The following is a 26,927-nucleotide window of genomic DNA, read 5'->3' as shown; positions in this document are numbered from 1 at the left end:
CTCACGCCAGAGAAACAAATGCATTTGACTACCTGCTTCAAACAAGTGGCCACAAAAACCCTGCTATCTGCAAGACAAATACTGCAAGCCTTGGGGTTCATGGCCTCCTGCATTCTTCTAATTCCTTATGCAAGACTACATATGAGGAAACTACAATGGTACCTAAAAAGCCTGTGGTGCCAACATTCTCAAGACCTAGAAACTATGATTCCTATCATACCTTGCCTACGTCTACAATTCCTTTGGTGGGCAGAGGCCTGCCACCAAAACAAGGGACTACCTTTCATACCACCCCCTGCCACCCAAACCATAACAGATGCATCAGACTATGCATGGTGGGCTCACCTGGCAGGGAAGTGCATTCAGGGCAAATGGAACCCATGTCAAATGCACCTGCATATCAATCAAAAAGAAATGTTAGCTGTACAGAATGCTGTGACAGCCTTCAAGGACTACATTCTTCCAGGACTGCTATTGGTAAAGATGGACAAACACCACTGTGATGTGGTACATAAACAAGCAGGGGGGTACACATTCTTACCCCCTCTGCAGACTAGCCATGGCATTGTGGAACACAGCCTTGAGCTACCAAGTACACATGCAAGCTCAATCCCTGCCAGGAAAATTAAATACACTGGCAGATGGACTAAGCAGAAACCTGATGGACCCACACGAGTGGAAACTGGAACCAAGGATTTTCAACATGTTGACAAGCAAATGGGGGAGCCCAGATATAGACCTGTTTGCCTCTCCCCAGAGCTACCAATTGGACAAATTTTGCACAAGGACTCCCCACAAATAAGCCCGGAAAGTGGACACCTTAACTTTATCTTGGAGAAACTCACTCTTCCTCCTTTCAAGCCAGCTGCTACTGCAGACTTAAAATTTATTTCTTGGAAAACAACTTTCCTTTTAGCAATCACTTCAGCTAGAATGGTGTCTGAATTACAGGCCCTTATGGCAGTGGAGCCTTTCATCATCTTTCATGCGGACAGGGTGTCCCTCAGAACCAATCCATCCTTCATGCCCAAGGTGGTATCCAGTGTGGCTCTTAATCAGTCCATTCATTTACCAACCTTCTTTCCAAATCCACAGAATAAAGGGGAATGGATACTGCATTCCTTGGATGTGCACAGACAACTTAGATTCAACTTGGACAGGACTAAATCCCAAAGGAAATCTCAACAACTGCTGGTGGCATTTGCTGCAGGGGCAGAGGGGAAGGCTGTTTCAAGGCAAACCATTTCTAAATGGTTAAGCCATTGCATTCATTTCTGCTATAAGCATCATGGAAAACCTATCCCCCAGGGGATCAGATCTCACTCCACCAGGGCTGCATCAACCTCTACAGCCTTTCTCAGAGGTGTCCCTACCAGGGACATCCTAGAAGCTGCTACCTGGAGTTCTGTACATACTTTCACCAAACATTGTCATTTGCCAATTTTCTCTAAATCCAGTGCTGGCTTTGCCACTGCAGTCTTGCACGGCCTTATAGCTGGCCCTAATGCTATCTAAATTCCTCCTCCCAACCATAGCTTTGGGAATCTACCCAAATGTAATGACTGCAACAGTGAAACATGAAGAACATAGTACAGTTGTGTACACTTATCATAAATGTAGATGTTCGTGTATTCACTGTTGCAGTCCTGGTTACCCTCCCTCCAGCCCCCTAACTTCTTTTGGCGATACCTCTACTTTCCTTTACTGTGCTTAAAAGCCTTTTTGGTGTATTTGCTTTTTAGCTGGAGGTATATCTTGTACTTTTATATTTAATTGCTTCCCATTAGGGGGGCACCTGATATCTGGGGCAAGAAAAACTGATGTAATGGCGTCGGCTGCATGTTTTATACCCGTGATGACCTGACGTCATGGAAGAAGGGGCAGCAACTGACGCAGGACTCAAGACTTTTTTAATCAGGCCAACTGAGGGCTACCTGCAAGCAGATAACCCAAATGTAATGACTGCAACAGTGAATACACTCAACATCTACATTTATGGTAAGTGTACACAACTGTACTTTTCCCATGTTTTGTTTTCATGTTTTGTTTCCTTTCCATAGAACTCAAATCGGATCATCTGCTCAGCTGTGTTTGGCTATGATGACAACATGAAGTTGCGAAGCTCCTTCAGGTTTGTTCAGAACAGCCTAGTAATCACCAGTGTGGACATTCAGACTGTGGAACCTGTTGATCAGCGCACACGAGACTCATTGCAAAAAAGTGTGCAGTTGGCTATCGAAATCACTACAAACTCCCAAGAAGCTGCAGCCAGGTAATGTAACGATCCCTGCTATTTTCCTGTTCATGTATGCACATGTGCATGCACAAACATACACATACACCCTTGTCTGTCATTCCTTATCCGGGAACAATGACATCTAACACCTATTTTGAAATGTCTGGTAACCCATAACATTGTGCATTTGCTCCGATTTGTTACATGTTTTGTTCTGCATTTTTATTTTAAATTTGCTTAGTTTAGAAATGTAAACCTTTACTGTTTTGCTGGCATTTTGTTTTGTCATGTGCTTCACTTGGAATGTATTCATAGCTTATATTGAACTGTGTGATATGCCTTTGGAGGCCCTCTGCAGTGAGCAGCTGCTGGCAGTTCCTGCCCTAATATCCCAGACTTGGTACATTTATTCATCCTTCTTTGCTGGGGGAAGGATGTGTGTGTGAGTCTGTGTGTGAGTCTGTGTGTGAGTCTGTGTGTGAGTCTGTGTGTGAGTCTGTGTGTGAGTCTGTGTGTGAGTCTGTGTGTGAGTGTGTGTGTAAAACCCTCCTCCTATCGTGTACTATGTGATGTCACTCCATCTTAGTAGGGCCATGTCTGCAGTTCAGCTATTGATACTATCTGCAGTTCAGGTATTGATACTAATGTTCATCATTGAAAAATTCCCAAGTTCAATGCCTAAAGTGCTAAAACTTTGTGTCCCTACAATAAACAGATCATAAATCAAAGTCAGCAGTGACCCTGATCTCACTAGGACCTTTGTTGGTATTTTAAACCCACTAATATACGTACGTGGTCAGAGGTATTTTATGGACTTGTGTTTTATATGGGGTAGCACAGAGGAGTAAAACTATAATATATTAACCAGCTGCTCCCCATAGTCCAGGGTTTGACTCTGTCAGTGTCCATTTGCCTACACTGTGATCTTGAAAAAGTCACTTAACCAGACTGTGTTCTGGGGCATTTGGGAAGTTGAGATAGGCTCCATTTTGGTCTCCTGGACCACATGCTTAGTTCTACCTTTGAACTTTTGACGCTGTCTCTTTTAATAGACGAGCATGACATGGAGAATCAGTATAGCTTCAGCCCAGCTTCCTACAGGAAATGAAGAGAAACTCAGAGATTGTTATTTCTTTTCGCGATTGTTCCTCTGGGGTATGTCCAACATAGAAACTGGCAGGAGGTTTTCTGACATGATCCTTGAGTATTGCAAAAATGTGAGCTCCCACGTCTTCAAGGTCAGGCTAATACTTATAAACATATGACAGATGGGTGGAGGAGAAGAGATGCATCCCCATCAGCACTTTAGGTGGCATGTTCAGGAGAGCCCTTACCATCTCTCCAGCATTTGATTGTGGTGAACATACTCATTTGGCCTGATCAGGTAGATCAGTCCTTTGACTCTCTGGCACTGACTAAGGGGTTGCACTAAGGACCACAAAGTCGTCTCAGATCTCATCCTCCAACATTTCAACCACCAGACTAAAGGGAATGTGTAAATATCCTTGTGCATCATTTAAATCCACAGACTGTTCTCAGATTATAGACATTATAAAGATAAATGATGTCTTTGACATCTTAGTGGAGCTGATCTTCCAAGCTTATTCTCCTGGGGAGCTAGTGCTAGTCCCTGTCTAGGCTTCTCTGTGCTGAGTGCTGTGTCTGTCATGTTCTTACCTCAGGGCAAGGGTCCTGTTGCCCAACCAACAGCAGTTACCTGTAACATACTTGTTTTTTTTGTATGTTAGATGAGCCCAGGCTAGTGGAACTGGATTAGGAGAGGATCTCACTCCTTTCTAAATCCTGGGAGAGATGCTCTAAAAACGTAACCATTTTTATCTGTAGGACTAGCAAGGAAAAGAGGACCTCCACTCCCTAGTTCATGAAGTCCACCATGGACTGGTCTCTGTCTTCGGGAACATGTCATTTGGACGATTGCAGTTTTGGTGAAAGCAAATAGTTTTTGTACTGATGCTTCATGCCATGAGTACTGTTTGAGTAAATTACTTTCATCAACAGTAGAGTTTGTTTTTCTTTCCACTATTGTGCAACCTTGGAGGTGGTATATCGAAGTTTGGGGAGTGTGAGGGGGCACGCACACAATGGCGATGCAGGGGCTTCCCGGCAAACAAATTTGTAATGTTCGCCGAAGGTGGTTTCAGCAAACAGATCTTTTTTCCATTCGATGAAATTACCTTTGGCAGATCACTATGAAACCATCTCTTCTGTCTCCCCCTCAAGAAGTACTTTCATTGTAATTTAGGCAAAAAGATGAGGAGCTGTGGACCATCACATCCATGGAGAATTTATTGCTGGATCCCATATATGCTTCCTTTTGAAATATCCAGATTGTGCTCCTTCTTTTCCCGAGAAGACTGATATCATCTACAGTCCCTTACTTGAGTGGAGTGGCACGCTGAACAAGCATCCTCAAGCAGATTCCTCTGTGACCTTTTTAGTGAAACACATGACCCAGGGACCACAGAATATTAGTAACTTGAATGTTGTCCCTGCGAAATCTCTTTGAAGTCCCATCTGTTCTTTGTTTAATTATTATTTTTATTGTACATAGTCTTGTATGTTTATGTTGGCAACTGTTCTTCCTGTACATTTACATTAGCCTATCAGTGTTTTCCTGGAGCGTTTGTCACCAGGAGTTCTCTACAAATAGCACTGTCATTGTCTAGTGTAAATAAATATATTGTGTTCATCTTTCTAAGCACTGACTCCCTGTAGAAATTCCCTAACTTTTTATTCGTTTTTACTCATTTTTGTGAGGAAACGTGTGCAGCTTATGCATTACCGTGTTGTGAAGGGGCTCTGGCAAGTGCATTTGGTGCTAGTTGATAAGCGTTTTACCTCAGTAATTACATTGTCGGTCAGAAGGTACCACCTACTCTTCTCGGCTCTTCCATCCTCCTGTGGGATATCTTTTGAGGCTGGGAAATGGACCAGGGTCCTGCTAAGTCTCCCTTCTCCTGCGTTGTAAGAAGGAAAAAAGTTGTCCAGGAGACACAAGTCTTTAAGCTTTGTCCTTTCCACAGATGCTGATGCATGACTGCTGTGGCCAGCAGTTGTTCATCAGACTGCTAATCTTTTTCACCTGGTTCCACTGATGTTCTTCCTCAAGATACACCCCCCCCCCCAATGGATTGGGGGTCAGGCATATCCTCTGTGATTGCACATTTGCTTTGCTAAGAAGGGAGAACCACCCTTGTAAGCTTCAGGGAAGGTACCAGGGGATGATCCTTCACAGTAACTACACTGTTTGTTGTTGTTGTTTGTCTTTCAGCTTTTCCCGGTTAGGGGTCGCCACAGTGGAACTCCGGTCCGCTAATGATTGGCAGTAGATTTTCACAAACGCCAAGGTGCCAGCTCAACGTTCAACCTTCAAAGAAGGCACTCCCATTTACGCATATCTTTCGAATGCCCACCCAACCCCGGAGAGGACTTGCAGACTCCACACAGAATGCACTCCAGCCAAGAGTCAAACCGGAGAACCTCTTGCTGTGAGGCAACAATGCTACTGCTGCACCACCGCGGATGTGTCCCTACCCCAGCAAAAAGGCTCCTCAGTGTAGTACTTCACAGTACTACACTGAGGAACCTTTTTGCTGGGGTAGGGACATTCTCTTGAGCCGCTCCTTTTCTGGGGCCACAGTCTCCTATGAAGTTAGAGAAAACTTAGACATTTTTTCTCTCCCAGTGCAGATAACTGGCTGGGTTTGGCAAAAGGATTGTTCAGGCAATTTAGTCTTTGAGTGATGATTTTTCTCCTCATAATAAAAGGAAGAAAATTTCTTCCTGATCAGATTATAATTATTATTCTTAGGCACAGGATTTAGTTGGTGATGTCTTTCTCATATTCCGTCACTACAGGGTGGAAATTCTGACTGAGAGCTTTTCCTGAAATGCCCGTTTTGAATAATGATCTTTTCCTAAAACTTTTACCAAAATTAGAGTTTTTTTTTTCAGTGGGAGCAAAAAGACCTGTCTGAATCTCAGTAAATATATTATGATTTATTTTAATTAGATTCTTCAGCCTGCAGCTGTTCTTCTGTTTTGTCAGCCTTACAGGATATCTTTTTGGAAGCCTGCACTTTTCCTGACAGTCAGCTGTCTGCTCCTAAAAAGTCAAATACTGCAAGACCTGCCCTAGCACTTTAGATAATGTAATTTCCTCATCAAAGGCAGCTTCTGTTAAGCTTCTTTCCTCAGCCAGCATTACCCCTTTCTGACAAAATGGGAAAGGTTTGAATAAGTTTGGTAATTGTTCTTCTATCCTGTCCTTCAGAATTGTGAATTGTCAGGCACACGTGTAAGTTGTTGCTTCTTATGATAACCTGATTGCTGATCTCCCTTCTTCAGATACTAAAGCTTCTGTGATGTCCTTCAAGAATGCAACTGCAGTCCTGACATATGGGGTTGTCCTGCCTCAGGCAGCCCTTCGGTCGGCCGGATTCCAAAGTCTGGGTCGGGCGTCGGCTGATGTCGCCTCTTCCCCGACGTCAGAGTGGCTGGGGTATAAAAGCATCAGCCGACGCCATCTTCTTCAGTCTTTCTTGTCGCGCAGTGCCCGAAGCAGAAGCAGTTCGCAAGTGCCGGTTGGCCAGCTCCTGTGTTTTCAGATACCGAAGTCATCAAAAAGCTAAGTACCCCGTTGGGGAACCTTTTCTTGCCTCAGCCGATGTCAGATAAAACTGCAAAAGTTAATAATTGCTTGTCTTGTGGTAAACAAATACATCATAAGGATTTCCATTCTTACTGCCTTCCCTGCCTCGGCCCAGACCACGACGTCTCGGCCTGTGCTTGCTTCAATAAGCGCACACTTAGGCGCCGGGCAGAATTTGCTGAAGACCTTTTTGGGGAAAATTACTCCTATATCATGCCGTCGGAACTACCGACAGCACATATTTCCAAAAAACGGAAGGACCGGGACCGACCTTCGCGGCCTGCGACTTCCACCGACACCACGCTAAAGCCTACCGCAAGTGCATCGGTCTCTTCGGAGGCGGTAATTCAACCGCTCCAGGCCGACGAAACCACATTACCGCACACTTCGGTCCCGGAGGCTACCCCGGTGCCGGTTGTTGACTTTCCTCCTGAAACCGAAGCCCAAGATTTGCCTGACACCATTCCGGTGGACAAAGTTACTCCAGCACGTGGGGCAGCTAGGCCTCCTGTGTCTATGTCCATCAAGGCCTACACACGTGCTAAGGATGCCAGCCAGGCTAAGTCACACCCACCTAAATCTTTTCCACAGGCTCCCACTTCTGATAAACAGATCATGATTTTAGCTGCAGATCTAATTTCTTTAATCAGGGGCTCTCAGGCTCATCCAGACAGAGGTTCTCAGCCACCTTCAGACAAAAGGCCTAGAGTTGAGCAGACAGATACCCTTTCCTCAGATGAAGACTCTGGTGAGTCAGGCCATTCAGATTCCCAGGAAGAATCTTTCCAGGCCTACGAGGATTCTGATGCTGATGAATCCATTCCTTCTGCCTCTCCTCCTGAGGATATTTCTTTCGGGGAAATTCTCCACTCCATGAGAGAGCATTTTCAGTGGCAGGGCCAGGATTTCTCAGACTCCAGGAAAAGACTTCGGACTTTCCTTAAGTTACCCCAGCACAGACCTTTAGCTATACCCCCAGTGTTAGATGTATTGGATGATGTGTTCTCAGACTCCAGTACTTCTCCTGATTCACTCCCTCCTGCTCCTGTCAAACCAGACAGATATTACAGGGTTCCTGAAACTCATAAACATTTCTTTAAGGCCCACTCTGTTGATCTAGAAACTATTGTCAGGGGCCCAAAGGAGTGGCCACTTCACGGCCAAGAATCCTTTGCCCACAGACAGGGAATCTAGGTCCCTGGAGAGGTGGGGTAAAAAAGTTTATACCTCAACCACCCTTGCCATGAGGGCACTTAACTGTCTTTTCCATATGTTTCAGTATCAGGATTACTTGATGGATGATTTGCAGAAAAAGTTAGCCTCTCCTGAGCCTTTAGATAGAAAGGCTTTGCAGGATTCGGTCCATAATATTCAGCGGGTTAGCAATCATTTTCTGCAGTGTGGTTATGATGCATTGGAAGCTTCATGTAGGGCAGCTATGACAGGGGCCGTCATACGTAGACATGCTTGGTTAAAAGAACAGCCATTGCCAGATCATGTTAAAGTAAAGCTTCTAGATGCACCTCTGGAAAAACACAAGCTTTTTGGTGATAATGCACAGGGTGTGTTGAAATCAATTGAGGAAAAGGCTAAATCAGTACAAACAGTCAAAGAATTCCTCCAGGTTCAGCCACCAAGGTTCAGCAGGAATTGGCCTTCGAAGAATTGGTCCTTTCCAGACACTGACAAGTTCCAAAGGGGAAAAAACAGGCGTGCTCGAGGTAGAGGGCAATACCGAGGTTCCTACAGGGGCCGCCAATGGCAACCAACTGATCAGAGAAGTGGCGCAGGGACTTCTACTGCACCACAGGGACAATCACAATGACTTGACTTTGACACCGCCGACCAAGGCTCAAAGAGAAGCACCTTTAGGCAGAAAATTATCTTTATTTTCAAAAAATTGGCACGTTTTTACAAAGGAAAAATGGATTTTGGACATAATAGACAAAGGTTACAGGTTCCACTTCCATACCTTACCAACAAGACAAGGCATGGCAAATCTGCCACAAAATCAAAGGGCAGAGGCACTCATACAAGTTTCAAAGCTGCTGCAAATCATAGCAATAGAAAAGGTTCCTCCTCAGGAACAAGGCCAGGGATTCTACTCAAGACTGTTCCTTGTTCCAAGAAAAGAAAAGCAATGGAGACCTATACTGGACTTGTCCGCTCTAAACACTTTTCTCATTGTGCCAAAATTCAAAATGCTGACGTTACAGCAACTTCTTCCCATGCTGGGCAAGGGGTCTTGGCTGGTTACTCTGGACCTCAAGGAGGCATACCTGCATGTCCCAATCAGACACAGCTGCAGAAGATACCTCAGATTTCTTGCAGGGTCAGAGCATTATCAATTCTCAGCATTGCCTTTTGGCTTATCTACTGCGCCCAGAGTATTCACGAAATGCCTGGCATCAGTAATTGCACATTGCAGACTTCAGGGGATACAAATATACCCTTACCTGGACGACTGCCTTATACAAGCGGACAACAAGCAAGCCTTGATAAGAAACTTGGACTATGTCATTCACTTACTACAGGCTTTGGGATACACAGTCAACATTCAAAAATCAAGACTACTGCCATCCCAACAAATAATTTTTCTAGGAGCCAAACTGGACACAAACTTACAAATGGCTTTCCTCACAGAAGAAAAGCAAGAACAATTACCAGATTACTTCAAAAACCTAGCAAAGCACACCCAGATGACTGCAAGGAAAATCCTGCAGGCCCTGGGTTTCATGGCATCTTGCATTCTTCTGATCCCACTGGCAAGACTACACATGAGAAAACTACAATGGTACCTAAAAAGTTTATGGTCTCAACACAGCCACAACTTAGAAGAGATTATTCCACTCATTCCATGTCTACAAAAGGAATTGTTGTGGTGGGCACAAGCAAGCCAGCTAAACAAAGGCATGTCTTTCAACAAACCTCAAGCAAGCCAAACTATTACAACAGACGCCTCAGATCATGGATGGGGGGCGCACATGGAGGGCAGATGCATTCAAGGGCAATGGGCTCCCCGGGAATTGCATCTGCACATCAATCAAAAAGAGATGTTGGCAGTGATTCATGCAATCGAGGCCTTCGGAAAATTTCTTCAGCAAGGTCATCTGCTAATAAAGACAGACAACACCACTGTTATGTGGTACATAAACAAGCAGGGAGGCACCCATTCTTAACCCCTCTGTAGACTAGCAATGACTCTTTGGGAAAAGTCCCTGAAACTGAACATACAGTTGCAATCCCAGTTTGTTCCAGGCAAGGACAATGTCCTGCCGGACAGTCTAAGCAGAAACATCTTGGATCCGCACGAATGGATGTTGCATCCAGACATTTTTTCACAAATAACTCCTGCATGGGGAAGGCCGGACATAGATCTTTTTGCCTCACACCTCAATCATCATCTGAAGAAGTTCTGCTCAAGGACACACCATCCTCAAGCCTGGAATTCTCTAACAATCTATGCATTCCCACCTCTACCATTAATGACCAAGGTGTTACTGAAGATCAAAGCAGAACAACCGAAAGGCATTTTGATAGCTCCAGATTGGCCAAGACAGCACTGATATCCATTACTAAGGAGCATAACTCGCACCAAGCCGTGGCCCCTGCCTCAATGGCCTCTGCTTTTAACTCAGCACAATTACAGGACTGTTCATACCAACCTGCAAACATTACAACTAACAGCTTGGAGGGTTCCATGACTTCTTCCCATATCTCTCTCTCCAAAAAAGTTCAAGAGATCTTACTGGAAGCACGCAGGCCTTCCACCAGAAAAACTTATTCAGCCAAATGGAAAAGATTCAACATCTGGAATGCCAACAAGGGTCAGGATGCATCAGTAATGAGCATCCCACAGATACTAGAATACTTGGCAGAAATGCTTCACAATGGCCTTTCATATTCTTCCATAAAAATACATGCTTCAGCAATTTCAGCAAAAATACAACTGTGACCCACCTGTGTTTTCACATCCTTTGCTAAGACAGTTTCTAAGAGGGATAAAGAATATCAAACCTCCAAGGAAACCACCAGTGCCTGCATGGGACCTCAACTTTGTCTTGGAAAAATTAACTCTTCCTCCTTTTGAGCCAGCAGCATCTTCAGAATTGCAATTTCTCTCCTGGAAAACAGCTTTCCTGTTGGCAATTACTTCAGCAAGAAGAGTCTCGGAGATACAGGCCCTCATGGCAGTACCTCCATTTCTCATTTTCCATCAGAACAGAGTCTCTTTAAGAACCAATCCTTCATTCATGCCAAAAGTGATATCCAGGGTTTCTCTAAATCAAGCAATTCACCTGCCTACTTTCTTTCCCAATCCTCAAAATAAAGGAGAAAAGCTGCTGCACACTTTGGACATACATAGACAATTGCGCTACTACTTGGACAGAACAAAGGCCAACAGAAAATCTGACCAACTATATTTGTAGCTTACGCTGCTGGAGTACAAGGAAAGGCAATTTCCAAACAAACAGTTTCAAAATGGATTGGACACTGCATCAGATTCTGCTACTCTTTCCATGGAAAAGGTGTGCCAGCCAATATCAGGCCACACTCCACCAGAGCTACAGCCACCTCCACAGCCTTTCTAAGAGGGGTGGCTACAAAGGACATTCTAGAGGCTGCTACATGGAGCTCCGTGCATACATTTTCCAAACATTACAACCTGCCTTTATATTCCAGATCCCGAGCAGGCTTTGCTTCTGCAGTCCTGCAGGGCATTTTAGCTACACCATCCTTATCTTAGATCCTACCACCCCCAGCTTGGCTATGGTATTCAACCCATATGTCAGGACTGCAGTTGCATTCTTGAAGGACATAGTACAGTTTTGTACCTACCATAAATGTAGATGTCCGATAGATATGCAACTGCAGTCAGGTTTTCCCTCCCTCCTACCCCTCTGTAATTCTCTTTTTTGGGTCCACTCCCCCTTTTCTAATTAGCTGGGGATATCTGTTATGGTGCATCTGTTTATTACTGTTGTGCATGTCTGGATTTTTTATCCATTCTCTAAATTTAGCCTTCCTTGGAGGGCACCTGGCATCTGGGGCAAGAAACACTGAAGAAGATGGCGTCGGCTGATGCTTTTATACCCCAGCCACTCTGATGTCAGGGAAGAGGCGACATCAGCCGACGCCGGACCCAGACTTTGGAATCTGGCCGACCGAAGGGCTGCCTGAGGCAGGACAACCCCATATGTCAGGACTGCAGTTGCATATCTATCGGACATCTACATTTATAGTAAAGTATTACTGCTAACTCTCCCAAAGTATCCTGCAGCAAGCAGATAAACCAACCGTAACAATAAAGACAACTATCAGGATACACCACATCTACATTTATGGTAGGTACAAAACTGTACTTTTTCTCTGGTATCTTGCTTTGCCTCAAGTAGTCAAAGTTCTTTGAAATGTCCTTATGACACAGCTGCTGCTATTCGCACTGTTTTGAGAAGATTTGCTTGGTTACAGCTTCAAAAATAATAGAGAATGTTAAAACTGAAATTTTAAATGCTTTCCTCATAGAAATGTTTGGTCCTTCATCTGTGAAGGTTTTAAGGGATTTTTTTGAAAGGGTAAAGTTAATTCAGGGTGTTACCCAGATTTTTCAGTTCCCCTTCACAGAATATAGCAAACTTTTCTTCCAGTTCTGCTTCCTTTTTCAGGAATCAGAACAGGTATTGCTAACAAGAATCGAGCAAAGAAATTTTCCAAAAAAAAAACTGTGGCAGGGAAGACCTTCTCACAGGACAACCTAAGCAATCCGACTGATTATATCCCCCCCTTGGGATTTTCGGGATTTTCCTCCTGTTGACCTTGGCAATCCAGTAAATCTTTCCAAGAGTTTAGGTCTTCACTTCCCTTTGTGGCACCGGACCCGCTGATAGTTGGGTTATGGTAATCATTCTAAAAGGTTGCAACTGGCATAGTGGGAATTACTTTCTCATTTTCAAGGGATCTTTCCACATTTTCCCAGTCAAACTGGCCTGTTCCCTCCTGTTCTGATTCAGATGCTGACTCTGATGGTAATAAAACCTGTTCCCCCTGAGCAAAGAAAGAAAGGACTCCGAGGTCTGTCCTATATCTTTCTTTTGTAAACATTCATGTCTTAGTTCCACAATTCAAAATGCTTAGTCTGCAGTCTCGTTTAACCACTCCTTCCTCCTCCCAGTTTTCTGGTAACATTGGATTTAAAAGCTGCTTGCCATCACATTTCAATCAACATCAGTTTCAGGCAGTTTTTGTATCTGTGTGTGTCTGGTTTTCATTTTCAGTTTACTGTTTTGTTTTTGGTTTATCTGCAGCATTGAGAGTGTTCAAAATGTTTCTGGCTCCTGTTAATAGCACACTGTGGATTGAATTCACATTTTTCCTTTTGTTAAGGATTGCCTGATTTTTTGCAAATACTTTTACAGCTAGTCAAGAATCTATGGTTTGGATTTCAGAACAGTTAAAAACGCTATCTTGTAAGATAGAATGAGGGAAGAATTCTAAGTACAAAATTGAAATTTAAAGTGAAACAGAAAATTTAATCCAGGAACATCCCTTTACAACTAATGGACAAAGGCAGTTCCTAAATGCTTTATCCCATGTGTGGTTCTCCCCAAATTATCTATGGTATGATCCCGGTTATTCTCATTAGGGGTAATATAAAATTATTGACCATGGGATGGTAAGGCAAATCTATAACCAAATGGGATAGGTTATTTTGAGTGCAGAAAGGGAAATTGTCTAGGCTTAAAATGGTCCACAAGGGTAGCTAGCCTAGTGCTTAACTGTGAACCTGTACAATACTTATGACAGCATTTCTTCCTGGAGTCTAAGTGGAGAGTTACAAGGAACAAATTCTGATATTTTTAAGCCATACTCGCATCTGTCATAGAATATCTCACAATTCTAGGGTTTATGACCTCTACTGTTTTCATGATTCCCTTGGCCAGACTTCACATGAGAAAGATTCAGTGATTTGTCAAGTCAGTGTGGACTCTGCAACAACACCCTCTGTCATTTCAAATTCCAGTGCTGGGGTTTATCAAAAGGGAATTGAATTGATGAGCAAATCAGTTGTCTCTTAACCCAGGTCTTTCATTTTCTCCACCAGTCCCTACTCAGTGTTTAACAGATGTCTTGGACTTGCATTTGGGGAGCTGTGTCCAAGGGAATGAAAGTGCAGGGTACATGGAACAAACAAGAAAAGTTAAAACACACAAATATTAAGCAAATTATGGCACTAATAAATGCTCTCAAATCTCTAAACCAACTTCGGACTCCAGGCCCCTCTGTTACTAATCTCAGAAAACACCATAGTGATGTGGTACATAAACAAGGGAGCTCCTCTGCATATCAGCTGTGGTAGCCTGGGATCAAGGAACTCAGTTAATTTTTGTCTTTTTTAGACTACATACATTCTGTCAGAGCAAAACATTGTGGCAAACAAGCTGAGCAGGACCAGGACAGACCCTCACAAATGAAAGTTGCACATGGTCCATTGGTGAGGATCTCCTCATGTAAATTTGTTTGCCTCCAGCTCAGACAGGTAAAGAAAGTCTGCTCCAAGACTCCTTACAACAGGTCCTGTCAGTCGGATGTCTTTTCATTCCATGGACATGAATTTTTCCATGTGCTTTTCCACCCTTTCCTCTGATAACCAGAGTTCTCCTAAAGATTCAGAAGGATTTTCCAAAGGTAATTGTGGTGACCCCCCTTTGCCCATGCGGCAGTGGTTCTCCCTTCTGGAAATAGTCAAGTGCAGTTACCACAAACGTCCTCGCAGAATAGATTTGCATAGTGCGAGGAATTTAATACACCCCAGCCTTCAACTTCTTCAACTGACTGCTTGGAAGGTAGAATTCTAATACCTTTTAGGCATCTTTTTCTTTTCTGAGGTCATGCAGCAAGTATTAAAGAAGATAAACCTGCTATTATGAAATATGCAAGTGTAAAATAGTTTCTAATTTGGTGCCATTCTAAGAACCACATTTCTTTTTAAGATAGAGACAGCTGTGATTCTGTAGTATTTTTGTGTTGCTATCCCATACTATTCTAACAGGATTCATCTTTCAGCCATATTCTCTTGTGTACCTTTAGATCACCTTTCTTCCCTACCCCATGTGAAATAGTTTTTGGAAGGGATAGCTATATCCGTCCATATAGAAGACAAATGGTTGATTCTTGTGTTCTTAATTTTCTATTGGAAATATTTATACTTTATGCTGTTTCCTTTTGAATGTGCTCCCATGTGGATTTGAAGTTCTTATATTGGAAAACAATATTACTTATTGCTCTGATGTCTTCAAGAATAGTATCTAAATTACAAGCTGTTATGGTGAGTCATCCGTATCTCATTTTTCACAAAGATATGGTAATTTTGAGAATAAATACTTCAGGTCTAAGGTAGTTTTAGAGGTTACACTAAACCAGCCTATTCATCTCTCTGTCTTTTTTCAGTGCTAATAAATTAGGGAGAGAGAATTATTTCCACTCTATGTCCACAGGTGACACATACTACAACATAGACCTTCGAGACTTCTGGTCAACCTTTTGTTTAATGCAGATCATGCAGAGACTTCTAAGATGGCTCACTGATCGGCAGCTTAATTTCAGCTCTCCCAATCGGAAAAAAAAAAAGCTGAAAGATGAGGGCCGATAACTGCCAGTTTTAGTAAATTCCATTATGGAATTAACTGCCTGGATGCCAACAAAAAAGAAACTTGGGGAGCCTAAAAGAAAACCAATTAGAAAAGTTGAGGAGAAAACACTGACTGGGAAGAATCCTGCAGCTGTTCAACAAAAAGCAGTTCTAGCTTTGTTGCAAGACATGGCTTCTAGTAATCTAGAGGGGGAAAAATAAATCAGAGGAGTATATTGGAGTATATCAACTCGTATAAAAGACTGGAAAAAAAATGAAAGAAGCTTTAAACAACTGCTCAGATGAACTGATAAAACAAAAAATCAGAGGATGAAATTAAGTGAAGGCTGGCTGAGTATGAGACTGCTCAAGAAGAGCTGTTTCGAAAAAAATGTTAGAGGACAGAGCACACATGTAAACCTGCTGTACCAGAGAAACTGGAAGAAGCAAACCTGTATTAATTTTATAAAAGCACAAGTAAGCAATGGACTGTTATTCTACAGCATGATTTTGTTAACTGAAAGGGCACATCATGTTCATGATGTAGACCTGGCCATGAGAAAGCAGCCAATGGCTGTATTAGTAAAGATTCAATCACACCAGCAGAAAGAGTTGATCCAGACAAAACTGTTGCAGAAGGAAAAAGTATTAAAAACTGGAGACAGTAGACAGTTTGTGGAAAATTGTTCACTGTACACTAGGCAGAAGAAAAGCAAACGTGTCTCAGCAATCAGGGAATGTTGAGAGGCAGGTATGAGATTCAAGCTACTGTATCCAGCTGTCTTCAGAATATTTTTCTTGGAGAATCAGTCTTTTTTTTATGCAGATCAGACTAAGGAGGAAATACATAATTTACCCAAAAAGTGAGCCATAAAACGGTGGGGACTCTTGATTCTCATTCTTCTGATGGTAAAGCGTATAGGGAGATTTTGCCAGTGAAACATTTTCCACCCTTCCAAAGGAATATGCTTGAAGGACAGAAAAAATGCACAGTTGTTGACTAGAAGAATCAGGATTGGCTTGAACTTGAACCAGAGTCTGGGATTGGGAGATGGCGATGAACAGAAAGAAGACCAGCAACATTTAAATTGGTAAATAAATGAGAGATTATAAAGCATCCATCACATTCATGAAATATTCCTTTACAAAAAAAGAGTGGAGAAGACTGGACTTCTGTTAACTTTGTAAAGCATGTGGGGAACTGAAAAGCATACATCTTACTTCATGTCATTAATGGTTGGAAGGACCCTAAGGAAAAGGGATAAAATTAATGAAGTAAAACAGGTTTTATTAATAGTATTTGTATAAATATTTCATGGTATAAACTGCATGTTATATAGTAAAGCATTTTTCAGTTATTTGGTGATGAAGATACTAAAGTAAACAAGTCCCTTTTTTAGTTTTAAGAAATGTAGGTATTACAATATAAAAAGAGAAGAAAGGTTGGACAAAAGCATGTTTAAGTTATGCTATAATCTTGGGTTGTTGAGGTGGAGGATGGGGTACAAAAGTATGCATATTATAATATATGCAAAGCTGATATGTTTACTCTTACGTTTTGCATAGGTGAATGCCTAGATTATGGACACTTGGCTTAATCGAATAACAATTTTTTGTGTGTGCGTGCAAATAAATAAGAACACTGAATGTAATGAAAAGTTTTCCTTTAACAAGTAAATGTTCAGTATGAGTTGAGAAGTTTCCAGCTGAGGGCTGCTGTACATTTTATGTTTTCGTGGAGACAAGCTGACTACAGCGACAGGTAATAAAAGCCGGAGCAATTTTTAAGGCTAAAAGTTAATTTCTGAGAGCATATAAGCTGTTTTTCATATACTGGAGGGGAATACAGGTAAGAACAGATAGCAATTAGTGTAAGTATAAGCACAAGCTGTAACATGTGATTTAGCATTGATAACTTTGTTTCATGTGAAGGTAAGAAAAAAGAATGGTCTGTGCCTAAACAGAATATTTCCAAATGATTGTCTCATGCTGTTGGTGTTTTGATACTATTGCTGTAGCAGGAACTCTGCCAGGGCCACATGGCTATTTCTGTGGCTTTTTGGAAAGGGGTGGACTCTAGAAGTATGCTAGCTTCAGCAACTTGGTCATCTGTGCATACATTTACCAAGCATTCTGTAGGTCTGGAACAGGTCTTTAGGACTATTCTTCAAGAGATCCTGGACTCTGATCCAGCTTCCTTTTTCCTTGCTTAATAACTGTGGTATTCATCCCATATTGCTTAAGGCTACTTTAGCAGTGAGATAATGATGAACATGGTACACTTTTTAAATAAACTAACTTTAACAGTTGATGTTTGAATAGGTCACTGCTGCATTTTTTTGCCAGAGTGTGGGATTCTTTGTTTTTATGCTTCTGTCTAGGAGGGCTCTTGCCTTCCTGTCTTCTGAGGCATGAAAGCTCTGATGTTTTGGCACCATAGCTACTGGTTTTAATTTGAATCTGTTGTGCACACCATAAGGTGTATGGAAGGAGTCCTATAGCTTTGGAAGCTGACCGGTTGGCTTGATCCTAGGCAGGACATCCAGAATTACTTAAGGCTATTGGAGTAGTTATCAATTTGAACATCTACTGTTGTGGTAAGTGTACTTAAATGACTGCACTTTTATTGCCTGGTAAGAAATCTGTGAGCAAAACTGGCAGGAAAACTTATTCTTCTCTGCTGTATTATGGTTTGGGTCCTTCAGCTGTTTCAGTTCTTCAGGTTTCTGTCTTCCTCTGTAGACTAAACACGGGAAAAGTTGACAGACCTACCTGAATCTGGGAACAAGGAGACTCTAGAAAGTAGCTCGCTATGATTTCTTCAGTGGCCTTTCATATAACCCATAGTAATTTGACCATGCTGATGTTTGCATTTGGGTAGTAGATTTAGGGATGTGTGTGCTTCATATGGTGTAACATGTTCACTTTTAAAGGATTTGCTTAGGCAGGCCATTCTGATCCCAGTTTCTCCTCTTTTATGAGGCCTCGAGGATTTTTTGAGGCTATCTCAAAGAAGAAATAGGTGTTGGAACACATTGGATGATGATTGATAGTTCCTCAACCCAGTCTTTGCCTTCTTATTTCTTTAGGGAGAAGACACTCCTCCTTCTCCACAGAATAAGGAGAGCTCACAAGTATTAGGCAGTTCTGGTTATCATTTCCTAAGTGAAAACAACTCCCCCAAGTCTTGGAGCTGCTGTTCTGGGGCTTTCTGTGGGAAGTTAGTTCTCCAAGTTTCATCCTGCATTGAAGAGCCTTTACCATTGTCTGGTGGGTTCTAGAAGTGGTCATTGATAGTCAAACTTTAGAGCATAGATCCTTAACCTGAAAGAATGCCACTCAAATTAGGCAGTCTCCACATAAATCTTGGAGCAGGCCAAGACTCCCAAGGATCTCTTCTTCCTTCAGAGAAGTAAAAATTATGTTATACTCTCATTTTCCTTGTTCTGAAGAGGATTTGAAATTTCTACCCCTTCTTTGACCTTAACAATTTCAGTATGTGCATCCATGTCATATTCTGGGTGGTAATTGCCTAGAAGTCATGTTCTTACCACTGGATAGCAGCTAGATATTGTTTCCAGTCATGATGGGTGTTAGTAGTACATCTATGCATGAGTCTGTAAATGAGGTTCATTTAGTTAGCGTTGGATTTACATAATTTTCAGTACAAAATGTTTGTGTTTGGTCAGAACCCAGAGGTTTTACAGGTCTTCTAACCATCATATCAGAGGTCTTGTAAGAGAGGGAGAAGGTCTTTTCATGCATTTCCGTATCTATTGAGCATGCTGTTGGAAGCCATTTCAGGGGAAACGTGGCAGCATCTTGACTAAGGTGCTTCTTTAGTTATAGGACCTGCAATAGGAAGTAGAAGTCATCCAGTATTTCCCTCCCCGCCTCTTGTGTGCTGCCTTATTTGGAGCAGAGTTGAACACTCCTCATTGCCTGTCATTCTTTCCTATGGAGAGGACCAAGAAGTGGTACCTTTGGTAACGTGATTGAAGATGCAGCAGGTCAGAGCTGTGATCCTTCTGTACCATTTTGGCATTATGGTAGCCATAATCTTCTCTGCTTCTTTAGCATTTCAGAAGATGGTGGGTAAAGCGGACCAAAAGGTGTTATTGATGGCAGAGCCATCATATCCTGACAGACCTTTTGGTGTCATATCCTTGTCACCGAGCTGCTATGTTTGGAATCTGTTTTAACCTCCAATAGCATCTTGAGTCTTTTGACAAATTAGATTATGAATACAGTTGATATGTTTATATCCCTACAATTAAGTGCTCCTGAAAGGATATAAATAACAAGCATGATTTGCAAAACCAGACTAATGTTTACAGTCACAACATTCAGTTAGATTATAGAACTTAAAACGGATTTTATGTGACACAGTAGATGCAATAAATGTTAATAAGTGCATTGTTTTATAAACATGTTGCAGTCTGTCAGTAAACTTTCAAGACTGGCATATATACTTTTTTGACAGTGAGCTGTCATATAATGTCTGGATTTTCTGTTCGTAATGCTTGATTGCCTGAGATATTTACAGAAATGAAAATTAAAGCTGTTTGCATATCTATGTAGATCAATACTTAATATATCTCTTGTGATGTATTGCATGTCATGTGAGCTTTAAGCTACTATTTTCCAATAACTTGGATGCAACATGGTTTTACAGCTAATAATGTAAATACGAATAAAGGCTTTAATATATGCATTAATTAGTTGATCCTAGAGAAACATCTGCAGAAGTTACTAAGATTTTATGAGATAGTGATGCACAGTTAACACCAGTCTTGGTCCAAGCCCTTCACTACCTAAATCAGAAACCTTCATCGATCCTAACAGAAGACACTTAGCTGGCAGTTTGGGAGGTTTATCTGAGTATCTTCCTTGTTTAGAGAATAACAGTCCCCCCCCCCCAACCCTCACATTGAGGGCTTGACACGAACTAGCTGGCGCAATCAGCAGCTTTTTATACTTTCAGAGCTCTGGAAGGGGAGTTGAGACCAGATATCCTTCTGCTTTGGTCATGGAGTGAAATGCACTGAACCACAGACTGAGACAGAATCATGCAGTTATTGGGGAGAGTGTCTGTGCTGAGGGACCACTGAGGTTTTGTATTGTAGCTGAGTATTTGAGACTCCTGTCTGGTTAATGTCTTCAACAAGTCCCTTTTCTGCTCAGTTGAAGAGGATAAAGGGCAATGATGATGGATGTGTTCTCCTTTCCATGATGGGGAACATTCCTGTATGCTTTTTTTCCATTGTTCTCCCAAGTTCCATGCCTAATCACAACTTTCACAGAGGAAAGACGAGTTTCACCCTCACTGCCTTGCACTGATAAGAATGTTATGGTTTTAGGTTCCTGTCAGTGCAAGAAACATATCTCCCATTAAGCCAAGGAGTCTTGAGAGAGTTTACTCCACTTTATGGCTCTTGTACTCATACCAGATTTTCCACTTACAGTTTCAGAGATTGAAGGTGAAAGAGGGTCTCTCTCTGGACAGATATATTCATTATCATCTCATTCACTTATCTTGCATGTGGTCTTGATTCATCTGAGACATGTATGAGTTTTGTCACATTTATTCCATGGTCGTGCTACACATCTTTAGCATCTGTACATACCATGAACAAGGGTAGGAATGTAGTCCAGCACCAGCTGGCTAGGAATTTTTTAAAAGGGTTCTACACCTTTACACAACTTTGAAGAATCTGTCTCCTCTTTGAGAATTGGAGCTTCATGACTGACTGACTGGTTTGATGGCTCCGAAGTTGGTGTTTTAAAATTACGATTTATGGTCATCACCTCTGCGTATAGGATCTCTGAACTTCAGAGCTTTATTTCTACAGACCCCTGTTTTTGCCTTTCACAAGGATCAGGTATCGTTTTGTCAGAAAAAACTGTGTAGGATATCAGAGTTCTTTAAATCACATCATTCTTCTTGATTTTTTATTATAGCAGAATACAGGGATAAGAGAGAGTCCTCCTTATGTTAGATATGCCAGTTCACATTTTACCTGTGGAAGATGCATCAATTCTGAAAGATTGGGGCACTGTTAATCTCATTTGCTACAGGGAGGCATTAATGGGCTTGCAGTGGCTAAGCAAACCTTTTCCAGATTGATTACAATACCATTGTGATCTGGGATTGGAATTCGTCTTCATTACTCAAGACTTGGCCTGACAGTTAACACTTTCCTAGGTTCTGTGTTCCTTCCCTATTTGCCCACAATGCTGTGCTGCGAAGGACCCTTTTCCAGATCACTCCTGCCACACATCTAGTGAGCATCATTGAATGAAACTATCCCAGGCTACCAGTGTAGTGTGCGCACCCAGACACCCACAGACACCCACACGTACATATGATTTTACTCTCATGATCTAGGTGATTGAAAAGAGTCCACAACAATAGTTAACTTACCCAGTAACAATTTATTGAATTTATATTGTCTTCTTACTAGGTAGATTTCTGATTGTGAAGGCAGGAATATCGCTAGTTGGTTCTTTCTGAAATCATGGCTCTGAGTGCCAGTTCTTTGTAGTGTGGTCCCTTGAACACTTGTTACATGTAGGTTATCCTCTATCCCTTCCTTGTAAGAGGCAGCCATCTTGCTTCCTTGTCACATGTTGAGCGATCGTAAATTTTTTTATTTTTGCAAGAACTCCATACATTATACATATATATATATATATATATATATATATTATGTGTGTGTGCATACTGTTTGACCACCTTGGATGGTGACCTTACAGTGAAGGGCCACATTAGAAATCTGACATATGCTACTGACAGTTTTCATTTGATAGTTAAAAGGGAGCAGCTTCTACTTCTTTTTACTGTGGCTAATGCAGTTTTCTCCTTATCAAGAGTGTGAACATCTTTTTCTCTTGGTCCTTTGTCAAACAAAAGCACATAGGTTATTCTTCGTCAGATTTCTGGAGAGACCTTTGAAAACATTATCTTCTGTTTAGATGCTGACTGTAGTAAGCATGCTAAACATTTATTGATTTATTTTCTGATGTAGCCCAAGAAGCTGACAGAAAGTTCAGATGCAGTTACAAGAGACAATTATACAAGGTAGACTATTTGAAATGTTGGAAGTTGTAAACAGGACAAGATATTTATACTAAACTGACAGAAACTGGTACAGAGGGCGAATAAAAAAAAGTGATAAAAAGCAGTCTGTAACAGTTTGATCTATACATGTCTATATTATTTACCAAGATGTTTAACAGAAAAGTTACATTTTGTGAATAGAAGGAGAAAAAACATGTCTCATTTTTGGGTGTAAAAACGACAAATGAAAGGAAATTAAGAACACTATGACTTTATTAAAAGTGGAGTTGTGCATACAGCATCAAGGCTAATGTTTTTTTCAAGTAAGGGATATGAGCTTTCTCCAGTCTGGGAGAAGATTAGGAGTGGAAATTTGTACTAGTGCTGACTTCATAGAAAGTTCTTTGGTGGTCTCCGCTGCTTTAACCATCCACAATATTCAAAGTTCTTTCAAGTAAAAAACAAATCACTGTAGTTTGTCTAAATGCACAGCAAATGTCTGTAACTCACTTATACTGCTGGCAACAAGACTGTATTGGTAGGGCTTTCTGAATTCTGCCTGTAAGCTCACTTTACAGCTTCTTTTTCAGGGTCTTCCTGGTTGAGTGTTTCTCTCGGAGCCCTTGCTGTGGATACCCACTGCCCTTTCACAAAGAATAAATGTTGTCTGACTGAGTTTATGTTGTCTCTGTTTTATATTGCATTCAGTAGCTCATTAAAACAAACCTGATTGTATATTTCTGGCCTTAAAGCAACAGATGCAACTTAATAAAACACTTCTACTTCCATTAAAGAAACAGTACTGTATTTGTAATTAATTATTTTATAACACTGTTATAAACATTTTTCTATTGTTTACATGTGACCCAAAAACTGTATAGTCTTCTGCTTGGTGAGAACACCCATGCTTTGTTACAGCTCATTTATGACAAGGCTTAAAAATGTAGATTTAGCAGTAGAAAGAATTTCAGCAATACAACTTTGTAACGAAGGCTGTGATTTAATAAAGAAGCATGTTGTCTATAGCTTACCTTTGTGGACTGACTGGGGGAATCTTGAGAGTTGTAAAAGATGAGCTTGTGTGCTTTAGTCCAGGAAAATGTTTAAAAGTTACTGGAGACAGAGATTTCGTATGAAGCAAGATGTCTGCAGGAAGGATTGAAACAGATCTGTAGGTCTGAGCAGGAAGCTTGATTTCCATGTGGGTATGATGAGCCTTAAAGGTTCAATAGCATGGAAAGAGACTGCAGTTTTTATTTCTGTACTTCCGTTTTGCACCATTATCTAATCCCACCAGGGACACTGTAATTCTTAGGTTTTACTGAATTGCTAACCAGTGTTGTTCCCTTGTAGGCATGAAGCAGAGAGGCTGGAACAGGAAGCCCGGGGCCGTCTGGAGCGTCAGAAGATCTCTGACCAGGCTGAAGCAGAAAGAGCAAGGAAGGAACTCCTAGAACTTGAAGCTCTCAGGTACCCGCCAGTTTAAAAATGCAGAAAAGTTCAAATGGCACACAAAATGTAAAGGATTTATGATGAGTTTATTCTGATACCCAAGTTCAGTTCAGAGTAGTTCCCTTATTGAAAGTGGTGTAAAAATACCACTTCTACTGATGTGTTTTTATGTTTCTGAAGTGCCTTGATACTCCAGTGATTAAGCCCTAGAGAATTTAGTGATTGTTGGTATGCCAACAGTTTGGTTTTGGGAGCAGGTGTAGGTCAGTATGCATGTTAAGAGGTCAGCTGGAACCAACTACATGCTGTAGAAGGAGGGGTATTGGTTCAGTGTAACTGCACTGGCAGTGAAAGCTGCGTTAGTCGCTTAGTCCATAGGTGCTTGTGCTGGTTGACTGGTGTTGCTTGTTCAAATACTTTACTGCATAAGACTGGCTATGAAGGAAGGTGGGGGGGGATAGAGAACGCAGCGTTCCCTGGTACGTATCTGTTTGTAAGCGGTACTAAGTTTGATTACATACATTGCTGCTGTCTATACATTATTGTATCTAATTATTTATTTAGCTGCATAATTTTATATCTTATTTGTTTAGCTGTCCGTTATTGTATCATATTGTTTATTTGTAAATTTTTATAATGTTGTTATACTTACCTTTTCATTCTGTGTAGTTGTCATGACTGAAAAGGGTGACTCAGTTGCGTACTACATTTACCTGCTAAATAATTTTTTTTTTTAAATAAAGTCCATTTGATATCTGTATGCCATTGACCATTGCTTTGCATCCGTTAGTGTTTGTTCATCAGTTGACCTTTTGAGGAACATGTGCCCTCCTTGGAGCTGTCTTCCTAGTCCTATTACAATGGCTCAGAAAGGATGGTGGTGGATGCTAAAAGCATAGGGAGAAAGAGTATATTTCTGAGAAATAAGCATGACAGATTAAAAGGAAAAACTTCACCTATGTGTCCTAAAACCTAAATGGTCTGAGGTTGAGGTAGCTAACAGCAGTTCAGAATCTACACACTAACCCTAGTTTGTTGCTTGCAAGCCAGTAGTACTTATGGGTTGAGACAGTTTCTAGCTCTGTGGAAGGAAATCTGACCATACAAATAGCCAGCATACTGGGGTGGGAGGGTGATACAGGAAATCTTTTCAGGTGACTTCCAGTTTTTTACCCTTAACTCCTGTAACCACTACATGAAAAACAGGCAAGAAGTGTTCCACAGAGTTGGTCAGATAATGTATTTGAAGCATGGGGTAATAGAACAACAGTACCAGGTGAGAGTCTAACTTTTTGACTATTTTAATCCTGACCTACACATTTAATACTTCTAGTACTGCCGTGGAGAGCACCGGAGCAGCTAAAGCTGAGGCTCAGTCCAAAGCGGAAGCAGCCAGGATCGAAGGTGAGGGAGCTGTTCAACAGGCCAAGCTGAAGGCAGAGGCACTTGAAATTGAAACGGTGAGAAGTTTTTATTTAACTTGTTGACATGGATGTGATGTATTGTCAGATTGTTGCCTTAATAGCCCTACTGGGTTTACTATGGATGGCCATTTTTCAGACTGGCTTGACTCACTTTGGTGAAAAGGGTGAAGATAGGATTCATGCCATTGCAGTCCAGCACCTTAACCTGTGATAAAAAGGCATCTCAGGGATTTTCTAGGTGCAGCTTTATAGGTTCATAGGTTCATAGGTTCATACTAGGCTATCTGCCCAAGGGCATTTATAAGCCTAGCCCATAGTTATGTGGCTTTCGCCACCCCTTTAGTTTGAATAAAAACTATGCCTATCATTTTTCTGTGCCTCTGTCAAGCAGTGACACTGAAGTAATCCCTGGGGTATATCTGCGATCTCCCATCCATTGGTCAAGATTCCTCTTGAACAAGGCCAGCGAGGTGCTCTGCCTCACATGTACCGGGATTTTGTTCCACAGCATAGGGAGTCTCTGGGTGATGAATCTGTCCCTCCAGCACGTTCTATTTATAACCGTGTCAAGGTTTAAGTCTCCCACCCTTGTGGTTCTGAGGGATCTAGATTTTTTGAGGAGAAGCATATTCATCAAATCTGGGTTTGACATGGCCTTATATGTCAGGCACAGGTCACCTCTGAGCAAGCGGTATGAGACTGAATAGAGCTGGAGTTCTTTCAGTCGGGCAGCATAAGACATATTTTTGAGACCCTTTATCCTTTTGGTGAGGAACTTTTGGGGCCTTTCAAGCTGCATCAGGTGTCTGGTCAGATACATTCGAACGGGCATTGTACTCAATCATAGGTCTAATGAGTGTTGAGTACAGGGGGACGATGACCTCCTTGATCTAGATGTGAATCCCTTCATGATCAGGTGGGCGATATAGAAGGTTTTCCTAACTACTTTAGCAACATGAGTGTTAAGCGAAGGCTACTGTCAACTTGGGTCCCCAGATCCCTGATGACTTTTTCTGTGCTCAGTGGATTGCCATCTATATGGTAGCTAGGGGTAACCTTGTTTTTCCCGAAGGGTATGACTATGCATTTTTGGCGTTTAACTTCAGGCCATGGCTCTGGCACCAGTTATCCGTTTCTGTGAGGCCCTTCTGGAGGATATCTGTGTCAGATGTGTTTTCGACTATGGCCCAGTTTGCAGTCATCTGCAAACTTTGTCAGCCATAACCCTCCTGTGTTTGCTTGTACTTCAGAAAAGTAGATGCCGAACAAGAGTGGACCCAGGACTGAGCCCTGTGGGACACCACTTGTGACAGGCTTTGAGTCTGACATGGCTCCAGCAACTCTGACCCTGTGGGTTCTGTCGCTTAGCCAGTTTGCAACCCATCTTGTGATGTATGGGTTTACATTCAAGCTGATGAGTTTTTCGATGATACCTGAGTGGTGTATTGTGTTGA

The 26,927-nt window shown here is 41.8% G+C and overlaps 1 protein-coding gene across 3 annotated transcripts in view; it reads left to right on the top strand.

The window, feature by feature from the left end:
* LOC122813790 (major vault protein) overlaps positions 1-26,927 on the top strand; it is a 402,121-nt gene that overhangs the window by 326,736 nt on the left and 48,458 nt on the right. For all 3 annotated transcript variants that reach the window (XM_044086295.1, XM_044086296.1, XM_044086297.1), the window contains exons 13-15: positions 2,061-2,272; positions 23,951-24,067; positions 25,383-25,509. In XM_044086295.1, the coding sequence (XP_043942230.1) occupies positions 2,061-2,272; positions 23,951-24,067; positions 25,383-25,509 (456 nt within the window). The remainder of the gene's footprint in view (positions 1-2,060; positions 2,273-23,950; positions 24,068-25,382; positions 25,510-26,927) is intronic.

This window comes from Protopterus annectens, chromosome 10.part0, assembly GCF_019279795.1.
Source record: "Protopterus annectens isolate FY-2018-M chromosome 10.part0, PAN1.0, whole genome shotgun sequence".
Taxonomy (NCBI): domain Eukaryota; kingdom Metazoa; phylum Chordata; order Ceratodontiformes; family Protopteridae; genus Protopterus; species Protopterus annectens.
This window is presented reverse-complemented; position numbering and strand designations above follow the sequence as displayed.